The sequence below is a fragment of the Wolffia australiana genome, chromosome 2 (assembly GCF_029677425.1).
Source record: "Wolffia australiana isolate 7733 chromosome 2, ASM2967742v1".
NCBI classification, from domain to species: Eukaryota; Viridiplantae; Streptophyta; class Magnoliopsida; order Alismatales; family Araceae; genus Wolffia; species Wolffia australiana.
The window spans coordinates 12,948,899-12,966,139 of record NC_135836.1 but is presented as its reverse complement, the minus strand read 5'-3'; the positions used below and the strand labels follow the sequence as shown (position 1 = coordinate 12,966,139).

General features: G+C 42.6%; 1 protein-coding gene across 1 annotated transcript; it reads left to right on the top strand.

Moving 5' to 3' along the window:
- The first annotated feature begins 4,676 nt into the window (after positions 1-4,676).
- On the top strand, positions 4,677-16,956 carry LOC144716912 (transcription factor E2FB-like). The gene is made up of 12 exons (XM_078592183.1): positions 4,677-5,208; positions 13,784-13,967; positions 14,065-14,118; positions 14,222-14,307; positions 14,409-14,497; positions 14,576-14,630; positions 15,088-15,140; positions 15,244-15,294; positions 15,385-15,433; positions 15,520-15,731; positions 16,424-16,616; positions 16,691-16,956. Exons 1-12 carry the CDS (start codon positions 4,846-4,848, stop codon positions 16,775-16,777), a joined length of 1,476 nt encoding a protein of 491 aa, XP_078448309.1. The 5' UTR covers positions 4,677-4,845; the 3' UTR covers positions 16,778-16,956.
- The last annotated feature ends 285 nt before the right edge of the window (positions 16,957-17,241 follow it).

Below are 17,241 nucleotides of genomic sequence, written 5' to 3'. Positions count from 1 at the left end.
AGAAGAAGAAGAAGCAATAGAAGAAGAAGAAGTCGAGGAAAAGAAGGAGAAGGAGAAGAAGAAGAAGATGATGATGATGATGATGATGATGATGAGGAAAAATAGGAGGAGAAGAAGAAGAAGAAAAAGAAGAAGAAGCAGCAATTGTTGGGTTCTAGAGGCCTTGACATGGATGACTAAACCAAAACGATTCGCAGCGGAAGACTTGAACGAATCGAACGACATCGACAAAATATTAAATGAAGTACCTTTCCACGGATTGCATCCGTGATTTCTTGGATCCTGGAGTGAGCTGAGTTGAACTGCTCATGTGTGCAGCCTCTAGACGTATCCACAGGGTCCTCGGCATGTCGAATCTCCTACTTCTCGTTGACGAGCCCCGCTCTTTCTTCGTCAACGTCGTTATGTCGTCCCAATCCCATCGAGGAGGGAGAGGGGGTGTTGGGAGAAGAAGGGAAAAAGCCCTTGAACAATTCTGGCCTTGGTGACTTTTGTTTAGGGCCTTCCCCTATTTATACTAAGTGGGTATTTTTCATAAAAACCCCCAAAACTTAAGTATATCTTTCGACGTCCAAAAGACTATTTGCATGTGACACTCTAGCATGTATCAGTCTAGTTAACAACCATAGCGGCCCAATAATCTTTATTGGTCTTTCAAATTAATTAACTATATCATTATATAGATTAATTAATGTCAGATCAATTTAACCCAATCGATATATCGAGTCTCCGACACATGGGGTGCCAAGCTACACCTCATGTCCTAGAAGATACAAAGAAGTGTGTATCGACTCACTCATGGAACCTGCTCGTCATCAGTTACCATGTGTGTATAATCCCTCATCCACGTGACGCTCCTTGGACGACTAAGGGTATGGTCAACTATCAAACCCTAATTGATCATCCGAGTTAGTACTGATGCATTCGGAAATCATCGGAGAAGTCTTTTATGATATTTCACTGCCTTAGCCAAGGATTTCATCACATCGTCTTCCTTGAGCTGTCACCTCTTATACCAAGGGTGGACGATCCCATCTTAACCACTCAATCGCCTTTTCGAACTTCTTGATGCACCCGAACTAAGACCGTTTAGAATCCCATGATTAGAGACTCATTAGCCATAGACAAAGTACAACCGTCCGTCCATAAGATGTCTTTGGTGTCTCAGGTCTAAGGACCACTTACACAACCGTGACGTAAATCAACGTGATTGACAGTTCGATATAATACCATTCAGGGATTCGTACAGATCAATTGAGTGAACTCTTTCTGCTAAAGAACACCCACTATCTATCCTTTGTGTCTCCACACTAATCGCTACGGGAACAACCATACTCATCATATGAGTGAGGCTAGATAGTGCTATTCTATCTAGATACTTTGTTGTCCTTCTCGCATATCCTTCGAATAGGAATGTTTAGAACACATGCTTAAAGACTAGTGATCTCCGTATTACGATCTCATCATAATTCACTAAATCCGATCATGTATTCATGGACTTCATTATAAGCATCACACGTGCACAATAATGAATATGTTCTACTAATGAACATTGAACAAGATGTGGAATGTGTGATTGGCTTGCCGGCCACATATATTTCCATCAGCAGCAACAAAAGAAGAAGATGAGGAGAAGAAGGAGAAGGAGAAGAAGAAGAAGAAGAAGAAGATGATGATGATGATGAGGAAAAGGAGAAGAAGGAGAAGAAGAAGAAGATGATGATGATGAGGAGAAGAAGGAGAATAAGAAGAAGAAGAAGAAGAAGAAGAAGAAGAAGAAGAAGAAGAAGAAGAAGAAGAAGAAGAAGAAGAAGAAGAAGAAGAAGAAGAAGAAGAAGAAGAAGAAGAAGAAGAAGAAGAGGAAGAAGAAGAAGAAGAAGAAGAAGAAGAAGAAGAAGAAGAAGAAGAAGAGGAAGAGGAAGAAGAAGAAGAAGAAGAAGAAGAAGAAGGAGAAGAAGAAGAAGAAGAAGAAGAAGATGAAGAAGATGAAGAAGATGAAGAAGATGAAGAAGAAGAAGAAGAAGATGAGAAGAAGAATAAAAAGAAGATCGTGCTTAAATTATGACAACAACACATTCTGATCTGATTACATATTTGATCAAAACTTGGCTCCAATCAAAACAAGAACCTGATCATTCATTGGAGTCCACTATTGATCTAAATATATGATCTTGGTCAAACATTGACATCAACATGTTCCTGATATAATTGGATATTTTACAAGAACCAAGTTATGATTAGAATTCATCACTGATTAGAAGCAGAATCGGATCACTGATCAGGATCAACTTCTGATCCAGATCTATGATTTGGATCAAATACTAATGTTAATATGACCCCAATCAAAAGTACTCATAACCTAAAACTAATTAAAGTTCCTTAGCGTTGCTTCCCGGGAAATGACGCTAATCGATAAGCCAAAAAATAAGGGTAAATTATGCAATTTTATGATCCCTTGTCATTGTTAATTTTAGCTTATATAATAAAATATTCAAAACCTTAGCTTAAGATGTATAATGATAAGTAGAGGTATCGTCCAAGGGAAGCTAGTAAGGAATTCAATTTGTGATCTATTTGAGTAATTAGACCCTAATTAGAGTGAATTCAATCTTCAATGAAGATCAAATAACCCTAATTAGATGAAGAATTTAGAAATGGGGGTTGAAGAGATAGGAAGAATAGAAGAAGTGAAGAGCTCTAGATTGACTTCTTTGATCCAATAAAATGGATCAAAGGGGTCAATTAGAGGGGATAAGAAGAAAATGTGATTTGAATTTATTTGTTTTGGGGGATTTTGTATCAAAATTTGGTAACTATTAAATCCTAAAGGCAATCTAATATCTCCTAGAAATTTAATTTTTTTATATTTTTTTTCTTAATGTGCAAATGGAATAGCTAGATCAATTTCATGGTCTCTCCTCTCAATAATAGTAAGGGTTTGTACATGCCGCTCAAGCCAAGCTATTTAGAAGTTCAAACCAAGTTCAAAAGGAAAAATCACAAACTTCACTAAAACGTAATCCAAATGATACTCAAAATCAAATACAATGAAATAGAAATCACCTAATATAGTTGATTCAGGATGAAGCTCCTCTCTGTCTTGCAGCTGTGATTGAGCCACCTCAAGAATGACCTTCTCTCAAAATTTGGCTTTTATATTTAGGTTACATGGTAAAAATTACTATTTTAACCTTATTTATTAATTAATTTTATCCATCAATGTAGGCTTGATCTGAATGATTCATTGTATTTGAATTTAAGACGAGAGGAGGTTGAGACGAGAAAATCCATAAAAAAATCACCTCAAACGGACTTCAGGATCAAAAGTTATGAATAAATGAATTTCAACCAATCATAGCCATTGGATTGAAATTTATTTATTTTATTCACGCGCAATGACGTGTCGATCTCTGATTGGCTGGAAGAATTTGAATTGGCATTTTTGGGTTGCTTCCTTGAACGCCACGTACCCCCTGGCGGAAATAAAAACAAAGAAAAAAATATCAAAAAACATTAGTCATACATTTAAAATGCACTCAACTGTGTGTTTTTCACAGCACTTTCCAATCAGCAGTTGCCACATCACCGCCTGTGCGCACGCTTTGTATGCGCTGCGTGGGCGGTGAACTTGCCGCCTAGAGGCATATTCCTTGTGCGCCGTCGGATTCTCATCCGACGGCTGAGATTCGACCACGTAGGTAGCCCGAAAATCTCCTTTGACAATTTTCATTTAAGGCCTTTTTAAACCAGTTATTTGCCGCTTGATGTCGCCCAAAGGTATTTGTGTATATGCCCTTCTGTGTTCTCTCCCCTCCAATTTTTTTTATGAAATCATTAAAAAAAATCCTGATGAATTACAATTAAACCCTGTACTTATTTTAATCATATCTGTATGCCCGCCGTTACGACCGAGAGCTGTTTTTAAGGGCATAATTGCAACAAAACGTTAAGAAAAACCCCTCCAAGTTGAGATATTAATTTAAAACTCATATTTTCCTTATAAATATACTTTTTCCCATTTAAAAGTTTACTTCTTCCTCGAATAAAGTCCCAAAAAATCCAATAAAATTCCAGAAAACTCAATAATTTGTCCCCACATTAATTAACATTAAAAATAATTTTTAAACCTCACATTTTCATTTAAACATAATTTTTTCAAGCTTAAATAAATTACCTAAAATTCATAAATTAACAGTAAATTAGGGAAAAATCAGAATTCACTTGGAAAAACTAATTAACATGTAATATATGACAACAACACCATTCTAAACTCTTTAAATGCATAAAATTGTGCTAATTTCTTGAAATAAATACTTAATTGAGGGTGTTATCAGCCCAGCTGAAAAAGGCAGGCTATCGTAGTACTTCGGATGGATGACGGATAGCGGAAACCTGAACAAACGGACTTATGACGGAGTATGACGAAGAGAAGGGCGGTTGGTTAATATTTTCTTCTTTTAATTTTTAAAATACATATAATTTGGTCACTGGGCCCCACCTGAAAAAGGCGGGCTGAAGTAGTATGGTTGGACAGACAATGGATGACGGATACGGAAACAGAATGACGGACGACGGAGTAGGACGGATAGAAGGGCGGCTGGTTAATATTTTCTTCTTTTAATTTTTAAAATACATATAATTTGGTCACTGGGGCCCAGCTGAAAAAGGCGGGCTAAAGTATTGTTTATTTTTCCGCGGGATTCTCCTCCACGATTTCTTGGTTTATTTTCCCTCCATCTTCAAACCTAGCGTCCCCGCCACAGTCGTTTCTTCAGAGCGCGTGCAGAAGGGGGGAAGAAGAAGAGCGATCGACGATCTTCTGCGACGAAGCTCCGATCGGCAACAATGGCGGGGGGTGAGGGCCTCAACCTCCCCCAGAGCAAGCCTCCTCAGCAGACCGGGCAATTGCACTCGCAGTCTCCCCAAATTCTCCGTCCTGCCAATCGCGTTTTCCCCCTTTCTTCTTCTTCGCCGGCCCCTCCTGGCCTTGAAAACTCGCTCTCTGTTCGTAATTCTTTTGGTAATTCTCTCCCCCGCCCGAAGATCTCGTCGTTGGATTCCCGCTTCTCGTTTGTCAATTTTAAGGCAAGATTCTCGTCCCCTGGAAAAATGTTCTGCGGTGCTTCTACGCCTCTTGTTGATGGAGATGATGTCGGCGGTTCCCCTGCTGCTGCCAACTCCGGCCCTTATCATGCAGCCGTCGTCCATGTGAGTCTTTTGACTTGATCTGATCTACTTTGGATCTGTCCTGATTGTCTATGATTTAGCTTTATTTTCGTTTTTTATATTTTTCTTCATCAGTTTCATATTGTTCAGATCCACTGAGATGTGGCCTTTTTGTCGTAGCGTTCTATTTCAATTGTTTTCGTTCTTGGACGATTGGTCAGTTCTTTCGTGTCGTAATTGGGCGCTATCAAAGGATCTGAATTATTAGTTGCCGATCACTATTTTATAGTTCAGGCCGATTGAAATTGAATGTCGATGTCCAATTGCCATTAGAGTGTATGCAACGGATTTTGATCTTGCTGATGACGCACTTTTCCACTCATGTGTAGTATTCCCCGCACATGTTTTGGTTCTCAACTTCATAAATTTAGTCTTTCTAATACGAGTAAACAACGAAGGTAAGGGAGTAATTGAGGTGCACCCAAATCCAAGTGCCCTTTTTGAAAGCGTGAGATTTTTAAGTTTTTCATCGGGCTACTTACAGGAGTGTGCACGAAAATTTGGCCATTTTTGTAAGCTTTTCTTTGGTACAGTGGATATGAATGCGGTAAGAGACTAGTATTACACAAATATATTGGGCATATAATAAAAAACCCGCGTTTTAGAATGGTTCGCCCTGAGAAATTTGTCCAAGGCAGTGGCTAGTTTGAAGAAATTCACGATTGGATGTCATACTTTAGATCACGAATATCCAAAGAAGAGAGTGTTGTCATGCTAAGCTTGGTGAAGATGAGGCGCGAACTGAAGTAGTGAGAAGAACTGAGGAAGTTGTAAGGATGATGCGAAATTTTTGTTGATATGAGATGTTTTTAAGACATGATGGGGCCAAAGGGAATAAATTTATGCTTTCGAAGAGTTCTCATAGTTTCCTCTTCCCGTTTATCCTCATCTTACTAGAGGTTTTTTATATGTCCAGATTTGTCAAGAGCTTGCGATCATGAATTCTGTCAATGACCTGTTAAGCCGTCGTACTAGAACTACTCCTTTGGCCCAATTTTGTTCCAAAAAATAAACTGCTTTGGCTCAATTGTCTTATTTATCATTTATATTATTCAACACAAACGTCCTTCTGTTTGACTAATTGCACAGAAGCTGTTGATGACAGAATAGCCTCTCTATGCAAGCTCAAGTTTTTCCTTCGAAATTGTGGTCATTAGTAACTTCACTCTGATGTGGCCTTCATCTTTTTTTGATCCACTTCTGTTGGACTGGGACTCCTCAGATCCCTATTTTCCCCTTCTCCCTCTTCTCTAAGTCTGTTGTAAGTGGGCCACAGATCTATAAGTGGCCCACCCTTTTTCCCCCCTCTTTTCTCCCCTTTTCTTCTCCTTTTTCCTTCTCTTTCCTTCTCGAACTTACTCTCCTTTTTCCCACGTGTGGCCCACTGTTTAAGGAGTCACACGTGGGACTCTAGTCGAGTAAGTGGTCCCACGTGGGAGGCCACTTAAGGACCTCCCCATGTGGGACAAATGTAATCGGGGGGCCTTTTAAGTGCCCAAACCCTAGCCGCTAATGAGAGCTTTCTCCTGTTCATTCTTTCTGTTCCCTAAAGGCGCCGCCCCTGGGCTGGAGCTCCTGCAGCCTCCTTCTTCCTTTGCTTTGGCCTCTTCTGCCCTCTCAGACACATCTCTGTGCTATACTCGACTCAGATCCACTTGCTGGGAACAGTTTGACATGGTATCAGAGCCAGGTTCGAAGGAAGATTCAGCAGCAGGTTTGTTCATTGAACAGTTTGAAGGAAGTTTTGGTTCAGATCGAACTCTAGAAGGGTTCCTTCAGGGCCGCAGCAGCAGTTGGAGTAGCTCCTGACCGTTTTTTGGCCCAGATCGAACCCTAGAAGGGGTTTCTTTAGTCCCCTACAACAACTTCAGGACTCTTCATCAACTTTTAACAAGGATGTCAAGCTTAGGGGATGAGAGCACGACCCAGGGTAACCCTGAGTTGTCAGGAAGCCTCTGGGGCCAGAGGAGTGGAGACAAGCTCATTAAATCCAGAAGTTGGAAGGCCTGCTGTGGTATTCCCCAGCAGAGGTAAAATTTGATGGGGAATATGTTCAATGGACAAAGATGGTGACACTCATTGTCTACGGTCTTTTTCTGGGAGATCATCTGACGGATCCTCCCAAAACCACAGCTGATGCCGATTTCAAGAAGTGGAAAGCGGAAGAATCTCTGATCTTGGGCTGGATGCTCAGATCCATGACCCCGGAAATGAGGAGAGACTTCCTCTATTGCGAGACGGTCAGAGATCTCTGGGATGAGATCCAGAGGTACGCTTCAGAACAGTCTCACGACTGGCGTCTCTACGAACTTAAGGTGCTGGAGGCATCGGCACGCCACGGAGGAGAGAACATTCTCAGTACTCATCCCGACTTAAAGCCATCTGGAGAGAAATTGACCATCTTTGGCCGGTACAATATCCACAGTCCATGGAACGACAACTCATCCTCAAGCAGAGAATTTTTACATTCCTCATGGGACTCAATCCGGTCTATGAGTCTGTGAGGAGCCAACTGCTACATCGTGAGAAGTTGCCTTCTCTGGAAGAAGCCATTAGTGCCGTTATGCAGGCTGAGAGCAGACTTGGCGTTACTGGTGACTCCCAGGCTCAAAACTCAAACTCCGCTGCGCTGCTATCGAAGAAACCTGAGAGCAAACCTAATTCCACTGGAAATTGGACGCCACGCCCATCTCAGCCGAGTCAATCCGGGAGGCGACGGAGAGGATAATCGTGGCGCTCTTTTCTGCAATTATTGCAAGAAGAGGCGCCACACAAAGGAGACTTGTTGGAAGCTGGCCTGGAAGAATCAGAACTCCGAAGAAGGCCATGGTGGCGGCCTCACAATCACAGAATTCAGAATTCGCTGGGGTGAGTCCCGAAGTCGAAGAGTTGCAGGGAAAGATTAGCTCTACCTCCCTGGCGAAATCAGGTAATTCCCTATCCAATATTTGGGTTGCGGACACCGGAGCTACGGACCATATGTCCCCAAAGCGGGTCTGTTTTCAGTCATTACTCCTCTTCCAAGATTAATCACAAAGTTCAGACAGCTGGAGGGGGAACCTTGCCCGTAAAAGGAGTTGGAAGTGTCCACCTGGACTCAGTTGGCCTCCTTAAGAATGTTCTGCATGTGGAAAATTTGATGACTAACCTTCTCTCTATTCAAAGGGCTGTTGATGACTTTGGATGGAGGTTTATATTGGACAGTGATGACTGTTTTTTCTGTGATAAGGTATCCGGGACGAGGACTTCATCCTTTAGGAGGGAAGGGGGCCTACTCCTCCTGGAGGGCAATGTGGAAAGATGCATGGTGTCGCGAAGAATGAGCCCCAAGGAGGAGAGGGTGATCCGTCTTCATCAACGGATGGGTCATCCACCTTTTGATTTACTCAGAACTTGTTACCCCTCATTGTTTAGGGTATTTCGTTAAAGAATTTTTGTGAAGCCTGCCAGATGGCAAAACTTGAAGGATTTCTTTTAAATCTATGGATGAACGCTTTTATTCTCCATTTGATTGCATACATAGTGATGTGTGGGGGCCATCCCCCGTTGAAAGCTTGACTGGATGCAGATACTTTGTTGTCTTTGTGGACGATTATAGCCGTACTATGTGGTTACATTTGATGAAATCAAAGGCCGAGGTACCGAAGATAATAATTGAATTCTGCGAGATGATTGAAAATCAATTTGGGAAGAGGATCAAGCGATTCAGATCCGACAACGGAACGGAATTCCTCAACTTTGAAGTCAGATCGCATTTCTTGGCCAAGGGGATTATTCACGAGACCTCATGTGTCAACACTCCACAGCAAAACGGCCTAGCAGAGAGGCGTCTTGGCTATACTCTCGCAACTGCCCGAACTTTGCTATTCCAAGGGAATTTGCCAAAGAACTATTGGGGAGAAGCCGTGTTAACAGCCGCTCATCTTATTAATAGAATTCCGATGAAAGTAATTGGATACGAAAGTCCTCTGAGCTGTCTGAAGCAATCATTCCCGGAAGTTCGCCTTTTCTCCGGACTCCCGGCTAGAACATTTGGGTGTGTGGCGTACACCCATCAAAACAGCGGCAAGTTAGAACCGAGGGGAGTACGCTGTGTCTTTGTGGGTTATTCAGGCACCCAGAAAGGGTATAGATGCTATCATCCTCCCTCACGAAAGTTTATTGTCTCTGCCGATATCACATTTCAGGAGTCTGAATTCTACTTTCAGAAGGAAAGTTCAGTTGAAAGGCGTTGTGAAGCCGTAGAGAGACAAACCTGGGATTCCTTCAACACATGGGGAACACTCCAGGAACTTCCCCTACAATGTCCATTTCGGTACAGCCTCCTGAAAAGCAAATCTCGAAAGAAGACACCGGTGATGAAAGTCCTGTGAATCGACCTCAGGTGGAAGATAATGGGCAATCAGAAATTGAACACCAAGTTGATACGGAAATTGAGGAAAGCCGGAATGAGCCAGAGGAGTTAGAAGACAGACCACCTATCAGTGCTGTGGAGGATGACCTTAGTTGGCCCATAGCACTCAGAAAGGGGGTACGTAGCTGCCGGGCCAGAGCTAAGTACCCTATTAGCCAATATGTCAAGTATGAGAAGTTCAGCGATCACTACAGAAGTTTTCACACGGTTGGGAGAAATTCAGATTCCAGTCAAGGTCGAGAAGCCCTTCAGGACCCTGGATGGAAGTCTGCCATGGATGAGGAGATGAACGCCTCTTGAAGAACAATACATGGGAAATTGTCACCTTGCCCAAGGAAAGAAAGTTGTGGGGTGCCGCTGGGTTTACACCCCAAAGTTCTCAGCAGACCGTACACTAGACGTCTCAAGGCCCGGTTAGTTGCCAAGGGATACACCCAGACGGAAGGCATTGATTATGGGGAGACCTTTGCTCCGGTGGCCAAGTTTAACACAGTGCGAGTGCTGATTGCGCTTGCTGCTAAGTGTGACTGGGATATTCTTCAGCTTGATGTGAAGAATGCTTTCCTTCATGGAGAGCTAGAAGAGGAAGTTTATATGCAGCTCCCTCCGGGATACACACTCACAGACCAGCCAAATCAAGTATGCAGACTGAAGCGAGCATTGTATGGGCTTAAACAGTCCCCTCGAGCCTGGTTTGGGAGGTTTACCAAGGCGATGGTTGAGTTGAACTACCACCAAGCTAGAGGGGATCACGCATTATTCATCAAGCAGGGACTAACGGGAAAGGTTACTATCTTACTAGTGTACGTGGATGATATCTTGATCACTGGGGCAGACAGAGAGGAAATAAGCCGACTGATTAGTTCACTATCAAAGCAATTTGAGATGAAAGAACTTGGTAAGTTGCAATATTTTTTGGGAATTGAAGTAGCATATTCCAGTGGTGGTATACTGCTGAGCCAACACAAGTATATCCTCGACCTCCTCCAAGAGACGGGACAGTTGGGATGCAAACCAGTCTCCACTCCCCTCGATGTGAATGTTAGAATCGGCAGAGACGATGGAGGTGCAGCAGTGGACAAGACGGCTTATCAGAGGTTGATCGGAAAGCTAATCTACCTTAACCATACAAGGCCAGACATATCATTTGCCGTCAGTTTGCTTAGTCAGTTTATGAGTGAGCCACGGGAAGTTCACCTTCGGGCAGCCCATCGCATCCTTGCTTACCTGAAATTCACTGTGGGCCAGGGACTTCTCTTCTCACGTGAAGGGGGGCTCGCGCTGGAGGCTTACACAGATTCTGACTGGGCAGGGTCCGTGACCGATAGTCGATCCACATCAGGGTACTGCACATTCCTTGGGGGAAGTTTGGTCACATGGAGGAGTAAAAAACAGAAAGAAGTATCGCTATCAAGTGCTGAAGCGGAGCTGCGTGCATTAAAGAGGGGTGTCTCCGAGTGTCGGTGGCTGAAACACCTCCTAGAAGACATTGGCGTCTATGACAATAATGGCATTTGCCTATATTGTGATAATCAGTCGGCCCTGGCAATAGCAAAGAACCCGGTTCAGCACGACAGGACTAAACATATGGCCTTAAATCGACACTACTTAGCCGAAAATATTGATCGTGGCGTTATCAAGCCGAAGTACATTCCTTCTGTAGATCAGAAAGCGGACATCTTCACTAAGGCTCTTCCGGGTCCCAGGTTTCAACAGCTGGCGTCCAAGCTCGGCATGGTCAACGCCCACACCTAGCTTGCGGGGGGGTGTTGGACTGGGACTCCTCAGATCCCTATTTTCCCCTTCTCCCTCTTCTCTAAGTCTGTTGTAAGTGGGCCACAGATCTATAAGTGGCCCACCCTTTTTCCCCCCTCTTTTCTCCCCTTTTCTTCTCCTTTTTCCTTCTCTTTCCTTCTCGAACTTACTCTCCTTTTTCCCACGTGTGGCCCACTGTTTAAGGAGTCACACGTGGGACTCTAGTCGAGTAAGTGGTCCCACGTGGGAGGCCACTTAAGGACCTCCCCATGTGGGACAAATGTAATCGGGGGGCCTTTTAAGTGCCCAAACCCTAGCCGCTAATGAGAGCTTTCTCCTGTTCATTCTTTCTGTTCCCTAAAGGCGCCGCCCCTGGGCTGGAGCTCCTGCAGCCTCCTTCTTCCTTTGCTTTGGCCTCTTCTGCCCTCTCAGACACATCTCTGTGCTATACTCGACTCAGATCCACTTGCTGGGAACAGTTTGACAACTTCTTTCGTTTTGGAAAGAAAAAAAGACGATCACCTGAAATATGTGATCAACCTCTTACAATAGATATACCAACAAGAGTTACAAGCATGATCAAACAACACCAGCACACACCCACCACACCCCACCATCGCCTCAGCGCCATTCATGACCTTCTAAGGCAGAGTGAAATAAAGCCCTCCACTTCCTAAACGAGGCCATCCATTAAAGCTGTCAGCACCTTGAAAAAAATCTCATAATGATGCAACTAGATGGCCCATAATACCTTGGAAACTCGTCTTTGTAGAATGCTCCTCACTGAACAGTCACCTAGCCGATCCCAAACTAAATGGAAAATGTGCTGCAAACCCTGCAAACCTCAGTTTCTTGAGATCTTCTCTCTGGCGCTGGTCAGAGCAAAAATGCTGCAATAGTTGAAGCGCCCCCCAGCGTTTAGTTGGTAAGCTTATATATCTAGGCCTAAAAGGAAAAATAGATGCCTCCATTCATCCTTTTAGGGCACAGGTTATATATACACATTAGTGGGCCAAAACATAGATGGCCCAATACGAAAAACACTAACGGGTAGCCTAACGGCTAGTGTCTTTAACAAGTACCTTTAGCATCAAATCCTCCCAGAAGTCATAATCTTGGCCACCCACATCATAAGATCCAGCTGCATTTTTTGTGACTAAAGAACACCCAATCCCAACCCACACCAAAAAAAAATTGAAAGGTTTGCAAATCACACTCCTAGAGACCAGTTCCATCACTCTTTCCTCCCCTGTTCCGGACCCTTTCCATAGAAACCTTCACATCAAATCTTTGAGAGATAAAATATAGGGATGGCAGAAAGCACCGACTTTATTGGCACCAGACTCCCCCCTTGATAATGCCCTGGCCTGTCATCCTACCAGCCATCTCCCACCTTCTGGAAGACTTGCTTCAATCTGTGATTGAATGCCAAGCCCTTGTTAGTGTTTAACCTAAATAGCTCACGGGCAGGCCCAATTGGCATTCCCAAGGCCATAGAACATTGGGACACCTCCTGCATTACTGAAAATCCAGCGAAAACTGATTTGGTACGATTAATTTGGAGACCCAAATCCAACAGTGTGGGAGGTTTCCAAGCTTTTGCCGCTGAACCCTCCACAAAAAATATGCCGTCAGTATTTTGTAGTAACAGATTGCCCTATGGGAAAGTAAAGTCAAATACTTGTGTGAGGGATGTCTTGGCCTTGTCCACCCATCTTTTTAATTTATCCTTGCGCTCCCTGGATTCCTATCTTTGTAGGTACTTGAAGCTTACCAAGTTCTTTCCCTCTGCAAGATTTTCTCTTATCTCAGCATGGGTTTAGATTTTGAATCAAGAGAACATTGTAGCTTTGAGTTTGCGTCGAGTCTGCTAGTGCCAGTTTAGCCATCATTGGCCTATAAGTATTCCCTGGTTACACTGTCTTTCTATTTTGGGAAAAAATCTTGTATAAGATCAGATAAGTGTTGGAATTCTGAGTGCAAAATGCAGCTTGTTAACGTAAGGATTCAAATTCAAAACGATATGTTTTTTTGCTTATCTGGTTATATCTCTCTTTAGTAACATTTGTTATAAAATGTTTATATCGTTTGTCTTTTAGTTGCCTTGTATGTCCATTATGTCAATTGATAAAGGCAAACGGTGATTTGCGTGATAGTGACAAAACACATCCTGGGCCAGTTCATCATAATGTTCTCCCGTTCTATCATTTAAAACTTGAGAACTAAAGCACAGGACTGTAAAAGTATCCACTCTGGTTACTAAATTTTCTCTGGCATTTGTTATCTCATTGGTCATCGTATGCAAAATGTGGAAATCTTGTTTACTCTCCGTTCCAAAAAGTTTAGTTCTTTCACCACATGCCATCTTCTAAGACATAGTTTTTACAGTCAAAACATGAAGTATCAGTGAAGGAGGAAGAAGCTAATAGTGCTGAAGGGATGGTCGAACCAGATCATAGAGAAACACCTCGTGAAACCAGACACGCATCTGTGGCAGGCAGTAAAAGATGCAGAAAACAGAAAACTTCGAGCAAAAAGAGAAGTCAGCTATCTGTCCCAGACTCGAACGATGGTGATATTTCTTCTTCTAATATACTCTGTTAGGTATTGGAGTCTTTCAGAAGGCTCGGGTTTGCTTTTCTGACAAAACCATTTTTTTCTTTGTATAGGATTTACTGATCCATCACATGCTATTAGTGGTTGCCGTTATGATAGTTCTTTAGGTAATTACGGCCAATTTTTTTCAGAATTTTCATTTGTTCTGTTTTCTTTCAAGAAATATCTTTCATTTTTTTTTAGCAATTTTTTCGTTTAAATCATTCACAGGTCTTTTGACAAAGAAATTTATTAGTCTGCTTCAGCAAGCCGAGGATGGGACTCTAGATCTGAACAAAGCGGCAGATATTTTAGAGGTAAAACTTCCATTATACCCGCTGAGCTTCTTCAAACACTATTTTTATGTTTCCTGCGTTCACCGGCTAATGCTGCTGGTTTTTATTTTTCACTGTGACAGGTTCAAAAGAGAAGAATATATGATATTACAAACGTCCTTGAAGGAGTGGGTTTAATCGAGAAGAAGCTAAAAAACCGAATACGTTGGAAGTAAATGTGTTCTCCTCAATAGTTCGCTATTTAAATATTTTAACTGCGTTGTGTGAACTAAGTCTGAGAAATAAACAGGGGTCTCGATATGCCAAGACCAAAAGACATGGAAGATCAACTCGGTGCTTTGAAGGTGCACTTACTAAACTTTTACTTTCTGGCATATGTTTCAACATATTGCTTTTCTTTTGTAGTCCTTGATGTGGTGTTCAAAGCCTGTTGCAATGATATCTTTTCTAATATCTTCTTTACCTTCTTTTTATAGTACAAGTTTCAAATTTCTTTTTTCTGCATCCCGTCCACTATTTCAAACTAAGAGTGTTGTCCTCTCAGGGTGCCAGTAATTAAGTTATAACTAATTCCCTAGGTATTTATATTGTTCATGATCTCGTTTTGTTACTTTTCAATGCATTTCCATTTCTCCTGTGTCGAAAATTAGAATTCGATGTAAATACTCCTCATTTTCTTTCTCAAGTCAAAAACACCTTCCTGCCTTTTCTGTAATCTCATCTCCGCGCAAATTCTCATCTCTCATTGACTCTAAGACATCCTCATGACTGTCTTCACTTTGGTCACTTCATATTTTCCAGGCGCATGTGGAAAATCTCTCCGCTGAAGAGTACAACCTCGATTTAATGATCAGGTATTTGACTATTACAGGATTTTCCCTGTTTTTAAAAGTTAACCGTGAGCTTGTAGTAATTTTTTCTTGTCACGTATGATTGCCATTTTCTATTTTTCTGCAGTGAAACTCTGGACAACTTGCGCATGCTCTGTGAGGATGAAAACAACAAGAAGTAATGTCAGAACTCTGCTCGCTTCTCTAATCGTGCTGATTGCTCTCATAATTCACTCATGTCCCATGTGAATTGGCCCTCGTAATTCAGATGGCTCTACGTCACGCGTGAAGACATCAACAGTTTGCCGTGCTTTGCAGTGAGCTCCAACTCTTTTAATGATCTTTGTGCTTTTATTGATCAACAATCATTCCCCTTCTGAAAATTCTCATTGCCTGATTGCAGAATAACACGCTTGTGGCAGTTAAAGCCCCTCACGGGACAAGTCTCGAGGTCCCGGATCCTATCGAAGTGGGGGAAAACAAAATTACAGATTACCCATACATGCAGCTGACGAGATATTCTCAGAATTGCCCGCAGGAAAATAGTTTCCCGAATAGACATTATCAGATATTTTTGAGAAGCTCTGTGGGTCCCATCGACTGCTATCTAATCAGGTAATCAGTGGTTATAGGTCTGGATCGTCCCGGATGTGGACGATGGACGGGACGGGACGAGTTTTGTCCCGTCCGATGTCCGGATTCAGTATAGGGACAAAGGATGGGACGAGTTTTCGTCCGACGGTACGAAAACTGTCCCGTCCAGTCCTCCCGGGACGAATTTTCGTCCCATCCTGGGAAAAACCGTCCTGTCCCTCGTCCCAGTTGAAAAAAAACCATTTGATATTTTTAATATATTAATATAGATTTTTCTAAGTTTTTTAGGGAAACATGGAGGAGACAGGACCCAAATGGACATATGTACAATTATTTCTGAGCGGCATCAGTTTGCACGCGTGAAAAAATACAGAGACTTTGATGCAAATTGTCATAGCGAGGCTACGTGGCTACATCTCAACCGTCGGATGTGAATCCGGTGGTTTTTCGTCCACATTTGTCCGTCCATCGTCCAAGACCTCCGGACGGACAGTTTTTTCGTCCCACGGGACGAAAACCATGCTGTCCGGTGGTCCCTGGACGGATTTTCGTCCCGAATTTCGTCCATACCCTTGTACGGGACGATTTTTTCGTCCCGGGACGAAAAAATCGTCCCGTCAGCGTCCCTGAACTATATCAGTGGTCCAAGAGCCAAGATGTCTGATTCAATTATCTACCTGGGATTTAAATTGCTGATCGACGTTCCTTGGCAGCTCTGTTGATGCTGAAATCGATGGCGGTTTGGAGGCCACAAAGAGCCATGATCCGCCAAAACCAGCGCAAGAGGCGGCTTGCCCCAGCAACGATAATGCCGAGAAGGAATCAGCCATTGCAGATTACTCAGGTCCACCATACTCTGAAGAAATATTTGATGGCATTATGAAGATCGTGCCATCGGACCTCGATGTAAGTTGCTCTCAAGAAACATACTGCTATTAGAAGGAGATGGTATTCATCTTTTATCCTATTGTTTGATACAGAGCAATGCCGACTACTGGCTTCTTTCGGATGTCCAAGGAAGCATCACCGATTTATGGACAGATTGTATCATTTCCAACCCCTCATGAGCATCAACTTTCGGCCTCACATAACTCAGAATTCTGTAGGACAGGTGGCACCAGAGGGTTGGACCGACGTCTGTCGAGATTGAGCAGTGCTGCCTGTCCTTCCAAGTTTGTACATGATCATTTCAAGATCTAATTTTTTTGAATTACGTTTAATAATAAATGGATGGTTCTCTGTGTTAGGATTTGCTCTTTGGAAATTGTAAATATTTGCATCATTCATCATAATGCCTCCCTTTCCAGTATATAAAACTTGTAATAACCTGCAGGTTGCATTTCTATACTTTACAGTGTATCTGTACCTTAATTGTGGTGAACTTGAGGATCTCACATACCCTGTGATTCATGTACTACAAGTCTTTATGGATGTCTGTCAAAGTACAAGTCTATCCATAAAAAATTTGCAACTTGACGTAGTTAATGTATTTTTTTGAGGGTCCCTTAGTGTATGATGCCTAGTATCCCAA

Excerpts from the sequence above, each read along its gene's own strand:
- LOC144716912 (XM_078592183.1), top strand. The coding sequence starts at position 4,846 with ATGGCGGGGGGTGAGGGCCTCAACCTCCCCCAGAGCAAGCCTCCTCAG. Across the intron at positions 15,732-16,423 it reads ATCGACTGCTATCTAATCAG|CTCTGTTGATGCTGAAATCG; the intron begins GTAATCAGTGGT and ends GTTCCTTGGCAG. Across the intron at positions 16,617-16,690 it reads TCGTGCCATCGGACCTCGAT|AGCAATGCCGACTACTGGCT; the intron begins GTAAGTTGCTCT and ends TGTTTGATACAG.